The following is a 16,756-nucleotide window of genomic DNA, read 5'->3' on the forward strand; positions in this document are numbered from 1 at the left end:
TCACTGGCTCAGATTTGATTGACCAATCAGCTGAAAGGGGCGTGTAATGATCGCCCACATGTGGAAAACGAGTTTTGAAGTCGTGTTTCCATTTTCTATTTGTGACCCGAAAAAACGAAATCGAGCCAAAATCTAGTTTTTCCGGTTTTTTTAACAAACAAAAAAACGGAAAACAACGGTTTTCTCGTTTCTGCGTATTTCTTTTAAAATTGGAAATCAAACTATCAAAACGTACACGGACCCAATACTACTGTCACTATAAAAAGTAGCCAACTATGCCACCTGGATTTATAATGAGACCCAGAACTCAATTTGACTCCAATTCAACTGAATAGTTAAGCTGGACAATGACACTGACAAATGTCAAAATTATATCTCCTGCTATCACTGTAAAGCTGCTTTGAAACAATTTGCATTGTATAAAGCAACTGTAAATTTAAGTGCTGCAATATTTTTTTAACTGTGAAGTTCTGGCAACCACAGCTGCTGTATTTTATTTTATTTTATTTTATTTATTTTATTTTATTTTTTGTCATAAATTTCACAGATCTTTTTTACAGTGTACTACTGCACATCATATTACCAGACAAAACATGAGCAGATGTGAATCTATAGGCCTCAGTGACTGACCAACTAAAACACTGCATCAACAAACCTGTGAGAAACAAATGATCTGAGTTCTGAGTTCAAATTGTACCATTCAGTGATGACTTATCCCAATGAAAAAAAAAAACTTTCAGTGAATGACCAAACAGCCTGACATCACAAATCCATTTAAACTAAACTTAATGAGTTTGTTTGCCCATATAATCTTTAGGGTATTAAGTAATTAGTAAGCTAATTTGGCTTGCTGTCCACTGAGCTCTGATACAACAGTTTTAACTTCTTCACTACGAGTTGCCCTTTCCCCAATTTCATTCAGGCATTAAGCACAGTCTGGGGATCTAATCAGTATTTAACAAGTTAGAGGTTAAACAGTTCTTGTGAAGAGTTTGTTGTGACTGATTGTGTTTTAAGTTTAGTTTAAATGGATTTGTGATGTCAGGCTGTTTGGTCATTTACTGAAAGTTTTTTTTTCACTGAATGGTAAAATTTGAACTCAGAACTCAGATCATTTGTTTCTCACAGGTTTGTTGATGCAGTGTTTTAGTTGGTCAGTCACTGAGGCCTATAGATTCACATCTGCTCATGTTTTGTCTGGTAATATGATGTGCAGTAGTACACTGTAAAAAAAGATCTGTGAAATTTATGACAAAAAATAAATAAATAAATAAATAAATAAATAAATAAATAAATAAATAAATAAATAAATAAATAAATAAAAGAACAGCAGCTGTGGTTGCCAGAACTTCACAGTTTAAAAAATATTGCAGCACTTAAATTTACAGTTAAAAAAAAAATCATTAGTCAAGTATAGTCACCTTTATTTATATAGTGCTTTTTACAATGCAGATTGTTTCAAAGCAGCTTTACAGTTATAGCAGGAAATATAATTTTGACATTTGTCAGTGTCACTGTCCAGCTTAACTATTCAGTTGAATTGGAGTCAAATTGAGTCCTGGGTTTCATTATAATTCCAGATGGCATAGTCAGCTACTTTTTATAGTGACAGTAGTATTGGCTCTTATATTTGCCACTTAAAACTTTAGTTGTGCCTTTATAACCTATAGATAAATTAACTAAATTACTGTAATAACTAATGATTTCCACAATGAAAATAAATCAATACTGAACTTAAGGGCTGGACATCAACACCATTGACAAAGAGGTAGATCGTAGTACAAAATATTTTAGTACCATAAAAATATATAACTTTAAAAATAGTAAACACAAAGAACAAGGAGGAAAAATTCAAAAAGATACTCAGTCCTTTAGGCAGTCTGGTTTTTCTGTCCAGAAGCAAACAGCCTTGGTTTAGTCCCATGGTAACAGGGATCCCCACAGATCTTATCAGTCGTTCACTGGAGAAAGATAAGAAACAGTATCTCCAGTCCAATTCAAGCATTAAAGCAACCCTACTACTCTTAATCACAAAAGCCCAAACAAAACACAATATATACACCAAAACCAAGTATCACATAATCTCACAACAATCTCCATACCAATGTATCGAGATCATAGAAAAACCCATACTCCTCCCACATTGTCACCTCCTCAGTTTAGAATTATTCAAACGTGGCAGGGTTGGACAAGTACAGTTACAATGAGATGCCCCGGGTTGAGGAAACTACATAGCGAGCTAACTTTAGCAAGCTATCTATACCTCGGTGAGGCATCGTCGCTGAAGGCTCTGGCTTTGTCCTTCAAGGCCTGCAAATTCACTTCAAGTTTGAGTGGCAGGCCAGGCTGGTGGATCCATGCACACTATGGCAGTGTTGCAGGCCTACCAGGCTGACCTCCTAAAAGACTTCTATTAGGGCACACTTCTGAAATGCCATGCTCAGACATGGTGTTAACCCTAGGCTTAGATCCTTTGGGTTAATAACTTTTTCTATGATTGATTTTCACAGTTTTGTTGAATGGGGATGAAAAAGCTTTCAGCTGAAACTTGGTCGTATTTACTGAGCTCAATAGATTGCTCAATTGTTTTCCATGCTGTGGTGGGAATTACATTTCCACACACTTTTAAAATCCCATGCTTAGACATGGTGTTAATCCTAGACTTAGATCCTTATGGGTTAACTTTGCTTGCTACTAAAGCCCTATTCGGACGGGACTAGTTTTACATGGGGATGTGGAGTAATGCAATTTTACCTCAGGACGTCTGTAATATTAATTGGCCAATTCGCACGGGACAAGACATCTCAGTAAAACTAGCAGAAGTGGGAGGGGTAACTCGATTTATGCACCGCCGTCACCTCTCTGTCGTCATGTGGGTATATGTTGCTTTCTCATACCATGTGCGCAAACCTGGCGCAAACACATATAATCTAAATATATAAACTATATATAACAGTTAGGTCTGGTCAAATTACTTATTAATTAAATTCTGATTGGATTATGATGGTAATAGGCACGGGCGGACTGGCCATCTGGCATACCGGGCACTTTCCTGGTGGGCCGACGTGCTTTTTGGGGCCGACGGTCGCCGACCGCCAAAAAAAAAAAAAAAAAAAAAAAAAAAAATTCTCTCGGCCCATGAAAGTGGTAGGCCTAGATCGGCGGCCCAATGCTTTTTCATTTGACACTGGGCTGCTGGCCCAAAACACTTTAGTCAAAAATATCACATAGGCTATTTTTTTCCTTCTGACAGACGCGGCTCATGAAACATGTAGCTTAGCGGCCCATTGGTTGTTTTCTTGATTGACACTGGACTGGCTCAATCATATCTTTGAACAGCACCATCTATAAGATTTCTGCCTGCACGCAATATAAAAAATATAATTAATAACCACGCTAAGTATTGTGCATAAATTATATAAACCTAAAATAATTTTGTAAATAGTAAAGCAATACAAACGCAAACGGGCGTTTTAAGTTTATTAAACATTTTGAGTCACCCCTCCCTTGCCTCACAGTGGTTTGGTCCACCGCGCACGTCACACTCGCTTGTGCTTAGATTCTGTAGAAGTCCGGCGGCGCCGGCGGGAGAGAACAGTTCTACAGACAGATGAGTTCCAGTAAGTCGGCTGTCAAGGCTATTTTATTCAAAAACATCGGGTGAAGTGATTATTTTCTCTTTAACGCTGATGGTGCTGAGTAATTAGTCATAACAACAACAACAACAACAAAAAGATGATAACTGATGAATTTGACAGAATTTTTTCCGCTATTTCCGATTACTCCGCTATTTTAGAGATTATAATGTTACCTAGCTTGTTTACCATAGCTTGTTGGATATAAGTAACCCACACCAACAACAATTAACATTGTGATAAGAATAAGTAAACTGTAATAAGGCTAATAGATTTACTGTTGTGTGTTGGGTTATGCTCAGTGTGTATTCATCATATTTTGGTGACTTGGTTGTAAACAACTAAAAATAAATAAATAAGTAGAATAAATTTTATATATATATATATATAAGCGGAAGGACGGGTGGTATTTGTGATCTTAAGTGGTGGTGGGCCGGTCTGGGCCAAAAAGCCAGGGCCGATTTTTGGTCCCAGTCCATCCCTGGTAATAGGCACTTAGCTAAAGATAAAATTAGTTTTGTGCCTCTGACAAGTGCTTTCGATCTTCTTTTTGCTTTGAATGGTATATAGAAAATACATACCATTGAATGTTTTGCCACATATTTGTCCCACCACCTACACACAAATGAATGTTTCTTCAAGTGCTTGCATATTTGAAAAATGCACAGAAAACTACCTTTAAACAGGAAATGGCGGAATTTTACTGTACATATCTACAGCGGGTCTATTCGAACGGGATTAGTATTACCTGAGGTAATTTTTCCGGACCTTTTTACAGAAGGTAAAAGTCGTCGTAATCTTTACTGTCATTGTCCGTAATGATTACCGAGATGGCACATTCGGACAGGACTAAAATCACAGAGAAGCTCTGGTAATAATTACTTTACCCCCACCTCCCCATGTAAAACTAATCCCGTCTGAATAGGGCTTAAGTCTGTGACTGCCCTTTAAGTTGGACACATATTCTTAAGATTTCCTTTTAATTGGACAGATGTTTTTAAGAATACAAAGTGGGAAGCTTTTGGCTCCACATTCCTCGAGGCTCAGGATGGTGGGACTTATATAGTTCCCTTTCAGTCGGTCACGTTCGACGTACGTCAGTAGTGACCGACGAATTGGGATATCGCTAGAGAGCCCCTATCAGCTTCGAGAGAACTAAAACAAGCCAATGGAATTGGCGTGCGATATTTGCATAATGCGCACCTCCCCTAACAGGTGGATATAAAAAGGGGGGCAGATGCAATCGCACTCTGTCTTTCGCTTCGGAGCCTACCTGGTGTCCTGCGGCTGTTAGAACTTCAAGCCTCTGAAGAAGTTTCGGCACTTGTGTTGGTGTGACGACGCCTGCAGCGAGGTCGCGAGTTGGAGTGAGCCGGGTGGAAACATCTACTGTTTTCCCAGCGTTCCGCTGTAATTCCACTGGTTGGTCTGCGATTTGGTCTGGTTCCTCCTGTGTTTATCTAAACACGTCGTGACGCTCCCTGTGTGTCTCGACACAAAAGAGCTGAAGTTTCCCCTTCTAAAAGAGCTTCACAGACAGACACTGCGTCTTTTTCAAGATGTCATTCTGTCTGTGCGTTTCTGGAGGCGGTCGTTTCCTATCCTCTCTGACGGCCACGATCATTTTCTCTCATGTCTGCTTAGCGTGCTGAGACTGTGTTTGTGGGTGGTCATATTTTCTTATGGAAATATGTCCACGTCGGCGCGTTGTTTGCTCGCCTTTCTCGTAAGGGCTTGAGCGCTCAGCGCGCCGTGTGCCGCCGAATTGCCGGCTGACAGCGCGCGTTGCCACGGCAACCCTGCGCGCTGTCTGGCGCTCTAGATGCACGGTCGAGACTCGGCTGCCTTTAATGAGGTGGAGTCCCCTCACTTATTCCCCGATCTAGTTATTTTTCTGAATCAGAAAAGTGCTACTTTGGTTAATAAGCCTGGGTGACCAGAGGATCACAGTGGGGCAATACCCGCCGAGTCATTCTCCGTGGGCCCCCCACTCCTCTAGTGCATCGCAAACATGTTGTGACTATGTTCGTGGGTGGATCATGTTTAGAAACAACATGGCCACGTTGGTGCCCAGGGTGCCGTGTGTCGTCCAGTTGGGCGGCCACGTTCACTGTCCAACATGGCTGGTAGCTTCTGCATGTGTTGCTGGTCCTCCTTAAAATAAATATGGAGGACCTAACATCTTAGTCAGGGCTCCAGCAGAGGATCAGATGTCGACTGCTACATTGGAGAGAGTATTGTTGGACTCTGAACATGAAGATGAGGCTGAGCGTCCCACGGTTGTGGCGTGCTCATGCCGAATCGGATTCAGACTTTGCAACCATGCTTTCCCGGGCTCCTGGGGGTGTCGTGCGACGCGTACTCGCCTTGCCCCGCCCCCTGGCTTAGCCCGGATATGCATGAAAAAACTTGGCAGTTTGTGGCCTTTTTTGGCGTTAATATGGAACGCCAAGAGGGTCATAATCTGCACTACAAGTTTTTTCTCTCTCACTACCCCCTAGGGTGGGGTGGCAGTGCTACGGGCACACCACCTCTGCCCTGCATGAGTCTTGGCCCCTGGCAAGTCTGCGGTAGGTCAAAGCACTCATTGCATGTGGGTAGTTCTGAGTCGGGGTTGAGCTACGCAGGATGCAAATCATAGCGCAGGCCCCTGGCCAGACAATGTCCACCATGGTGGTCCAGAAACACCCCTGGCGAGTCTTGCTGGGATGTGCCGTCGTCAAAGTGTGCTTTCTCGATGCGCTGATCTCACAAACTGGCCTTGAACCCAGCCCGCTCAACCCGCAGTCACCTGACTAGCGGGAGACGGTCCTGGAGATATGGCGACCTGGAGCTGACGTAAACGGTTCTTTCGGGGGACGATGTTTGCATCGCTCCCTCCCCCGGAGGAGGGCCGGGTGGAGAATTGGTCTGTTCCGCCGCTGGCTCTCCGGAGTCCAGCGGTACCCACTAAGAACTGTTTTCCGATCCTCTACGTCCCAAGAGTGTGGCTGGCGGTGTGCAGCGCCCCGCGTTGCTACTCCCAGCCCCCTCTCACCTCGCCAGCAGGTGTCAGTGTGTTGGTGCAGGCCGCGCCCCGTGTGCCGTCTCCCATACGCACTGCTACCTCGCAGAGTCTGATCACACTCTGGGCCGCTACCATGCCGCCCGAGTCGGGTCCCCGTACTCTGGTTCGCTGCCCCACCCCCGGTACGTCTGTGGTGCATTTGGTTCAGCTGGCTCGGTGCCTGGAGGCCTGGTTAGTGCCCCCAGCCCGTTCCGCTGGCTCATTCGTACTATCAGACTCGGCTATGCGATTCAGTTCGCCCGGTGTCCTCCGGCGTCCAGGGGTGTCCACTTCACTTGGGTGTCATTGGACATTGCACCTGTTCTCCGAGTGGAGATTGCTGTCCTCCTGGCGAGGGATACAATCGAGCCGGTCCCTCCAGCCGATTTGAAGTCAGGTTCAGCCCTACTTCATTGTACCCTAAAGGGCGGTGGGCTATGGCCAATCCTGGATCTGCGCGTCTTGAACCGGTACCTTCAGGCTGCCGTTTAAGGTGCTCATGCAGAAGCGCATTTTCGAGTGCGTCCGTCCCGGGGTTTGGTTTGCAGCATTCGACCTGAAGGATGCATACTTTCATGTCTCGATTCTGCGCTCGGGTCGAGCATGTCAGTACAAACTCCTACCCTTCGGGCTGGCCCTGTCGCTCCACGCCTTACATGGTTGCGGAGGTGGCCATTGTTCCCCTCAAGGAACAGGGCGTTCGCATTCTCGACTGCCTCGACGACTGGTTGTTCCTGGCCAGCTCGCGAAGCAGTTGTGCGTACACAGGGAGATGGTTTAGCTCACCTCAGCCTGTTGGGTCTTTGGGTCAGCTGGGACAAGAGCAAACTCGCCCCCGGGCAGAGGATCTCTTTTCTCAGTCTCGAGCTAGACTCGGTCGCCCGGATTGTGCGCCTCTCTGAGGAGCGCGTCCAGTCGGTGTTGAACTGCCTGAGTTCGCTCAAGCGCAGGACGGCGGCCCCACTGAAAGACTTCAGAGGCTCCTGGGGCATGTGGCATCTGCAGCCGCGTTCACGCCGCTCAGGTTGCTCCATATGAGGCTGCTTCAACACCGGCTCCGCGACTGGGTCCCGAGATGGCCGTGGCAGCGCAGCACGCTCAGTGTCCTCGTGACACGGAGCTGCCGCCCTACCCTCATCCGGTGGTCGGACCCTTTGTTCCTGCGGGCGGGAGTGCCCCTTGGACGCTGTGGTCCACACAGATGCCTCTACCACCGGATGGGGGGCCATGTACAACGGGCATGCGGTTTCGGGTCTTGGACGGGGCCTCGACTGCATTGGCATATCAATTGCCTCGAGTTACTAGCAGTATGTCTTGCACTGGGCCGCTTCAAGGAGCTGCTGTCAGACAAGCGCGTACTGGTCCGCTCGGACAAGCACTGCGGCCGTTGCGTACATCAACCATCAGGCTGGTCTACGCTCCCGTCGCATATCGCAACTCGCCTGCCATCTCTTGCTTGGAGTCAGAAGCATCTGAGGTCGCTTCAGGCCACTCATGTCCCAGGTGTGCTTAACCGTGCAGCCTACGAGCTCTTACGGCAGGCTCCACTTGCGGGCAAGTGGCGGCTCCATCCCCAGGCGGTCCAGCTGATCTGGTACTACTTCGGCGAGGCCCAGGTAGTCCTGTTGCCTCCCCAGGAACTGCCCTCGGCCAGTGGTTTTCCCTGACCGGCGAGTCACTCGGCACGGATGCCCTGGCACTCAGCTGGCCCTGGGGCCTACGCAATATGCGTTTTCCCCCAGTGAGCCTTCTCGCACAGCTCCTGTGCCAGGTCAGGGAGGATGAGGAGCAGGTCTTGTTAGTGGCTCCATATTAGTCACTCGGACCCGGGTTTCGGACCTAATGCTCCTCACGACAGCCCCTCCTTGGCCGATTCCTCTGAGGAAGGACCTCCTGACTCAGAGATGGGGCTTCCTATGGCACCCACGTCCCGACCTGTGGAACCTCCACGTGTGGTCCCTGGACGGGATGCGGAGGTTCTGGGTGATCTCCCGCAGGCGGTCGTAGACACCATCACTTCCGCTAGAGCTCCTTCACGAGGAGCCTCTATGCATTGAAGTGGAACCTATTCGTTGAATGGTGCTCCTCTCGCAAGACGAGAGGACCCCCGATCATGCTCGGTCAGATCTGTGCTTTCCTTCCTGCAAGAGGGCTTGGAGCGAAGGCTGTCTCCCTCCACCCTCAAGGTGTATGTTGCCGCTTCGCTGCACATCTCCATGCAGTTGATGGCAAGCCCTGGGGAAACACGGTCTGATCATCAGGTTCCTGAGGGGGGCGAGGGGACTGAATCCTCCTCGCCCACCCTCCTTACCCTCTAGGGATCTCACCTTAGTTCTTAGCTAACTTCGGCGTCATCCTTTGAGCCTTTGCAATTAGTCGAGTTAAAAGTACTGTCTCTTAGACCGTCCTTCTGGTTGCATTGGCCTCATGTTAAGAGGGTAGGGGACCTGCACGCATTTTCGGTCAACGAATCGTGCCTGGAATTTGGGCCTGGGGATTCTCACGTCTTCCTGAGACCCCGGCCTGGATATGTGCCCAAGGTTCCTACCACTCGCTTCGGAGATCAGGTAGTGAACCTGCAAGCGCTGCCTTCGGAGGAGGCAGACCTAGCCCTAGCTTCGCTCTGTCCAGTTCGCGCCCTGCGTGTTTACGTGGATAGAACTTGAAGCTTAGGACCTCAGATCAGCTCTTTGTCTGTTACGGAGACCAGCAGAAGGGAAAGGCTGTCTCCAAGCAGAGGATGGCCCACTGGTTAGTGGATGCCATCGCCCTGGCTTATGTTCCCAGGGCGTGCCTTGCCCGTTCGGGTTGAGAGCCCACTCCACCTGAGGAGTGGCCTCTTCCTGGGCGCTGGCTCATGGCGCCTCGCTGACAGATTGTAGAGCTGTGGGCTGGGCGACACCCAACACGTTTGCTAGGGTTTTTAGCTTACGTGTAAGCTGGTTCTTCCCGTGTACTCGCTTCCACCAGCCGGTAGACGCGTTGAACCTGTGCTCGTGTCGGCTTGCAATGCCACTCCCGCCCCCTGGGCCGGATATGTGCATCTGTTGACTCCAGTCGTGTTCCCCGTTCGGTGTACCCTGTCGAGTTCTTCCACCTCCACCTTCGGCTCGGGCATTGCGGAGTGTCTGATGCAAGACCAACATCCATCTTCGATGTTGTCTGTTGGTTGGGTTCCATATGTTGCAATCCCTCTACGTGAGTGATTCCATATGTGTATTGTCCACGGTTACTCCCTACGGTGAGCCCGTGTCTTTCCCTTAGCAGAGCTTCTGCTTTCTCCTGTCAGATGAGTCTCCCCCTACTCAGGTGGAGCCATCCCAGGGACTCATATGCGTTCTGCCCTGCGGGCCAGTCCATATGTTTTCCATGTAAATTCCTTCCCCTCTGGGTAGGTAGTGGTTTCCGCAGCGTTCCTTACGGGTTCGCTTCCCCAGTGTAGTCTAGTTTACTTAGTGGGTATATCGGAACAGCAGTAGACTTCCCGGCGTAAGCTCGCCCCCTTCTCCGTCCCCTTGGTGCGACGGGCGGCTAGAGCCTGCGCTGGGCACTGGAAGGGGTTTCGTAACTGTGGCGTTTTAGTTTGGATCCCAATTCGTCGGTCACTACTGACGTACGTCGAACGTGACCAACTGAAAGGGAACGTCTCGGTTACGTATGTAACCCTCGTTCCCTGAAGGAGGGAACGGAGACGTACGTCCCGTCGCCACAGTTTACTGTACCCTCGCTGCAGTGCGGACACCGGTTGTCTCCTCAGCGAAAAACAGAGTGCGATTGCATCTGCCCCCCTTTTTATATCCACCTGTTAGGGGAGGTGCGCATTATGCAAATATCGCACGCCAATTCCATTGGCTTGTTTTAGTTCTCTCGAAGCTGATAGGGGCTCTCTAGCGATATCCCAATTCGTCGGTCACTACTGACGTACGTCTCCGTTCCCTCCTTCAGGGAACGAGGGTTACATACGTAACCGAGACGTTTCTGATTCTGAGAATTCTTAAGCACGGAGGTTGGTTTTGAGGTTAAGAATAGCTCTGTCCAAAACTCTTAAATGAGCTTTCAAAAAAAAAAAAAAAAAAAAAAAAAGCACATCTAAGAATTTCAGTTGATATCTGGTCTATTGAAGGACATCTTTAGACCAGTGACTCAGTGATGCGGTGGTCTAGACCTTTTGGCACACTTCTAAAATTCCATGGCCCGGAACCTATGCACACCAAGTCTCTGATTGTTCTCCATAGCTTGGTTGGGTATAGACCCTTTTAAGAGGTTTTTACCTTAAATCTGGCCCTATTGGCTGAAGTCATTAGATTTCTCAGCTCTAATCAGTGCTGTGGCGGGCTAGACATTCTAAAATTCCATACTTAATCATGGTGTTGACCATGGGCTTAGATCCCTCAGTCTGTTATTCCCTTCACAGTTTAGTTGGGTATGCTTTTATAAGCCTTTCAGCTGGGCCCTGCTCCATTGACTGAAGTCACTAGAAAATTCAGCTCTTGGTATGCTTCTGCATACAGAGCTATATGGTTGTCTGGCTGATGTTAGCACAGTCCGATGGTTAGCATTGGTATTTAGCCATGATCTATTGACGCTTGCTCACTAAAGCCCTGTTCACACCAACAGCAACATGCAGCGACAAAGCAACATGATCCCATTCATTTTCAATTGAGAGCTGGCAACTTACAGTGACACGAGTGACAGTTGGCAACAGAATGTAGGAGTGTCAAGCGATGTTAGTCATGTAACAGTTCAGAAAAGTTGAACGTTTATGCAAAAGATCTGCAAATTTCATATATATTTATATATATATATATATATATATATATATTTATATAAAATTATATATAATATATATAAATATATATCAAATTTGAGATTGCATTTTCTAAATACATGGCCAGACGTGCAGTCTACCAGTAACATTAGAGCAACAGCACTAGGAACAGCCACAAGCCTCTCTGCAGTACAGAAAACAGTGACATACAGCGACAAAGTCACTGGTGGTGTGAACAGGGCTTTAGTCTTTCTTACACAGCTTTCTTAGCAATGCAAGTAGAGGGCCGAGACCCCACTTTCTTCAAGATCTGTTTTTGAGATTCTTCTTGTAGCATAGGGTTTGGCTCTGCCACCCTCAGCTCAAGATATTGCTGGATTGTCCCTGTAGGTACTTCATGGGTTCTGGCCTTTTTGGGCAACTCAGATTGCTAGAGCTTTCCATCTGGGAATCAGTGCTGTGGTGGATTAAACCTTTCCAGGCACTTCTAAAATCGAATGCTTAGGCATGTTAACCCCAGGCTTGCAACCTTCTGGGTTAATGTTTTTTCACTAATTCTGACTGGGCAAGCTGATGAAGCGAAAGCTGAATTCCAAGCAATGAAATGACGAGCAGTGTTACTTTTATTACATGACTTTCATTGGCCAACAGAATTGGCATGTTTTCACATGTACTTCAGACACTGATCATGCCGGTGTTCCCATACAATATATATATAAAGCTCTTTCCTCTGTTCCACAACAGTTTTTGTGGATCATCCCTACTCCACACCAACTCCTCAATCTTGGTTAATCTTATCCCAACCAGGGATGGGAGGAGGGGAATGCTCAGGGTTCAGGACAAATTCTGAGCTTCAATCCCTCTCCTGGACAGCATGCCAAATATGCATATTTTATACTATATCTGATTATAAGTGTGAATTTGTGAAATGGTTTTATGAATAATTTACACGTCTTGTTTGTTTCAAAAATTAAGCTTTATGTGTAAAAAGAGGGTAAAAAGGATTGTGATCTTGTGCGTGTGTAGAGAGTGAGCAGCCTGCTGTCAGCAGCAGTCATGTTTTATTCTCTTTCATCTTCTTAACAGTGATACCAATCACTGTCAGCAAGCCACAGTATGTGCTATAGAACCACACTCACACACACATACCATACACACTGCCTTTTATTATGCATATACACAGATAAATAAATCTTATTTGAAATGATCTTTCACAACTGATTTAATGGAGTTCTCAGTTATGTTTCTTGTTCCTCTCAGCTTTATCTCAAAAGTTTCTTAAAAAAAAAAAAAAAAAAAAATATATATATATATATATATATATATATATATATATATATATATATATATATATATATATACATATATTTTTATTTTTTTTCTCAAGAAACACATCTGTGAAGCTTCAGACAAAAATCTGAATTTACTCTCCATTTAATTTCCGTGCTATCTCAGAAGAATATGAGATATTTCTCTGAGATATTTTAGAGATCTCATTAGGGCTGGGCAGTATTTCGATTTTGAATGGTATAATGATGTGTTTTCAAATGAGATAGGATGAGGCAATACCATTTATTTCGATATACTTTGATCTTAAAAGTAATGGAGGACATGGAGTGAGCTGAACATGAGATGTGCTTTATATTAAAAGTGGAAGCACTACAGCTCTCTTCCCACATTTCTAACAGCACCAAAAACTGCAGTACGAATTATGAAAGGGTGTTAACTGTTGTGTTGCTGCTTCAACTCCAGCAGCGAAGACTTTCAAAGTAGCAAACTTCATTACCCATGGTGTGGTAAAAAGGCAAAACATTTAGCCCACTACATAAAGAATACAAAGATACAGAAACCTAAAATTCAGTTTAATTTTCAGTCCATTTCACCCAGCCTACTATCATTTGTCATTTTTATTTACAGTGGCCATTGCTTTTCATTACACACAGTTCTGCCAGTTATACTCACTTACTCTCTTACACTTCCAACTTTCAGTGTCTCAGAAAGGTGATGCTCATCACGGGTCAGTTTCCTCCAAAACATTTGGCAGTCATGTCATGTAAGCTCTGAAATCAATTGGTCCTTTGTTACAGTAATTTGATGCTTACTCTCTAGATACTGCGTATCTGCACACGTTACACCCCTGACCAGGACACAATGACGTTCTCTGACGGTCTCACGCTGAACCGCACACAGATGCACAATGCTGGCTTTGGCCCGCTAACGGACCTGGTGTTCTCTTTCGCCAACCAACTTCTGCCCATCGAGATGGACGACACGGAGACAGGACTGTTGTCTGCCATCTGCCTCATCTCTGGAGGTGGGCATCACCTTCACACACTAGAAAAGAGGTCGGCAACCTTGTCATGAAATGGCATTTTTAATTTTGATCGATAATCACTGTGCAACCCACTGTGCAAAAATCCAGGAAGTTTGTTTGTTTTCAGGTTTAAATCAGACAATGAATAACAGATTTCTAATGCGACACCATGGGACCCCATTGTATGTGTGTATGAATGTTGCGCATCAAAGTCATTGTGATTTGTGGAATGTTAGGAACTCACTGATAGCATTTTTTGATGGCATAAATAGCAGAACAGGTGATATGCCATTCACTAAATCGCACAGAGCGACTGCTGCACACTTTAAGCATGGCTCTGCTACCTTGATCTGTGTTCTGCTTTCAATGCTTTTTTGGTCATAATGCGCAGTGGATGAATTAATAATTTGTCAGAGTTGTGCACTTCTGTTGATGCGTGCAATTTAATTATCAAACACTGATAGCATTTGTAGCTCCATTAAAAAAAAAAAAGGTTGCTGACCTCTGCACAAGAAACACTAGTATAAAATCCGCTAGTTTGAGTGAAAAACACAATTGACATTTAAAGTGCACAGTCATTTTTATGTTTTGCTGCAGTGGTCTTGGACTTTATACTGACAAATTTTGATGTAGATGTGTTAATTTCCACTACCATTGTAGTTCGTAATACCCAGATGACCTACTACATTCTGCAAAATGTGTGAATACTGAATATTGAATACTTACATACTGCATACTATTTTAAATACTAGGTTTAAAACTAGTGGCCAATATACAATAGATGCTGTTTAGTATACAGTAAGCCGAATGTGAACACAGCCAGTGACTTCACTGCTAGTAATAACACTGCCCTCCAGTGGTTATGGGAGTTACTTCATCATTGAGCAAGGCACATTTAGAGGGTTCATATTCTTTTCAGCAACACTGTGGGAAGGATTGTTTGTGATATCTTATTCATTTATAATGTCTCTGATTGTGCTGTGTCTCTTGCTGTATCTCTAGATCGTCAGGATTTGGAAGAGCCTTCAAAAGTGGATGAGCTCCAGGAACCCCTGCTGGAGGCTCTGAAAATCTATGTGAGAAAGCGAAGACCCAGTAAACCACACATGTTCCCCAAGACCCTCATGAAGATCACAGACCTGCGCAGTATCAGTGCTAAAGGTCAGCATAAATTCTTATTCTTCATATTTGTCAGCACTGGGGTCGTACAAGAAGAAAACTTGACATTTGAAGACATCATATTTTCCCACCTCACACTCTAAGTACCATAACTGGCATAGACATCGGGGTACCGGCATACAGGGCAAGGTTTTATAAAATATGGGTAAATTGCTGATTTTTAATATCTGACCCCCTATCATAAATATGTGGTGACAGTCTTGTAAATGGTTGTTTGTTACTAACCTCAAAACGCTATGTTATTTCAACCCTTTGGAACTCTTTTACATTTATCTTTTTGGAGTGCCCTGCAATAAATGGCTAAAATGAAAAGAATTAGAATTAAAAATATTATTCTATGCTTTTAAACTTTTTTTGTGCCAACCCTGTTACACTCTTTAGTATCAAAGTCAAAAATATATTGCAAAAGTTGCTTTTTTTTCCTTGTGCTAAGAACAATCTTTTTATTTTTTTTTCTGTGAACAATTGATAGTTATAAAATGTCCCACAAAATACTTTATTTTAATTGAGGCCAATGTGAGTGTAAACACACTGGCTTAAATAATAAAGACATCTCATTCTGAAGGCTGCACCCTCCGGAGGTCGCATTTGCTAGCCGCAAACATCATGTATCATTTCAGAAAAAAATTACCATTATAAAATTGGCTGTTATTCCTGTAATTCCTTACTTTGGAATCTAATGGTTACTTTTCTGAAATGAGGCAGCCTCAATGGTGGGCGACAAATGCGACCTCTGGAGGGCACAACCTTTCAAAATGAAACACAAGCAACAGAAACATATATTTGACTTCATAACAATTTTTTAATGAGTCAAGATTATTGAGATTTCATAGCATAACAGGGTTGAACAAAGTGCAGCAACAAATTCATATTCTTAATATGTTAAAAAATTATGTTTTAATAAAAAAAAAAAAAAGAAACAATTGAGGCACCACAGCAAAATGAATGGAGCTCACTGTGACTTTCCTGTAGGTGCAGAGCGTGTGATCTCTCTGAAGATGGAGATCCCTGGGTCAATGCCTCCCCTCATCCAGGAGATGCTGGAGAACTCTGAGGGTCAGGATGGGCAGAATTCAGAGCGGAACAACACGGACAAGAACAACAGCAGTTCCACAAAGGCCAAACCTTCGGCCCTCTCCCTGGACCCCACAGACGGATCTGGGGCCATTTCCTCCAGCAAGGAGCCCTAGAACCAAGGCGGCAAATGAAACTTGGAAGACTGGAGGCTGACCTCTCCAGCGTGTTGGATTTCTGGATAATTTTCACTCATTTCCTGCTTTAAGAACTAATGATGGTTGGTGTATAATCAGAAACATGACTGAAGAATCAAGTCCTACTAACATCACTATCATAGGATTGAATGCCACACACCCTGCAGTGTGCGTGTGTGTCCCAGACGCCCACCTGTGACAGATGTGAAGCTCCTCAGGTCTCCTGTATGGATTTCTTCATGTGCATGATAATCTTTTACTTTTATTAAGTGATTTTTACTCTTTCCTCTCAATTCAAGCTGATGCATTCATTGTACATATCATTGTATGTTTCTGATGCATTTGTTGGTGCTTTCTACAATGTCTAACATGATATGCGATACATTGAGCTGAAGTCCTTTATAATACAATTCTATAGGATGTTTCTGCTTATAAACATTATAGAACTCTAATATTTTACATTGATTTGTATATTTAAAGCTGTTTCGATTCTGAATTTTTAAAGCTTTGTTCACTTGTAAGGTGTGGTGAACCCATATACATACACATGCACTCTGTCACTAATCATAATTTGAGACCTTTATGTGGAAGAAATCTTTAGTA

At 44.6% G+C, this 16,756-nt stretch overlaps 1 protein-coding gene across 1 annotated transcript in view; it reads left to right on the forward strand.

Annotated features, from left to right (window-relative positions):
* The window catches only part of LOC137037191 (retinoic acid receptor beta-like), a 695,067-nt gene extending 678,935 nt beyond the window's left edge, over positions 1–16,132 (forward strand). Inside the window, exons 6-8 of the mRNA XM_067410999.1 lie at positions 13,559–13,763; positions 14,766–14,924; positions 15,915–16,132. Coding sequence (XP_067267100.1) covers positions 13,559–13,763; positions 14,766–14,924; positions 15,915–16,132 — 582 coding nt within the window. The remainder of the gene's footprint in view (positions 1–13,558; positions 13,764–14,765; positions 14,925–15,914) is intronic.
* Positions 16,133–16,756: the final 624 nt, after the last annotated feature.

The sequence above is a fragment of the Chanodichthys erythropterus genome, chromosome 15 (genome assembly GCF_024489055.1).
Source record: "Chanodichthys erythropterus isolate Z2021 chromosome 15, ASM2448905v1, whole genome shotgun sequence".
Lineage (NCBI taxonomy): Eukaryota > Metazoa > Chordata > Actinopteri > Cypriniformes > Xenocyprididae > Chanodichthys > Chanodichthys erythropterus.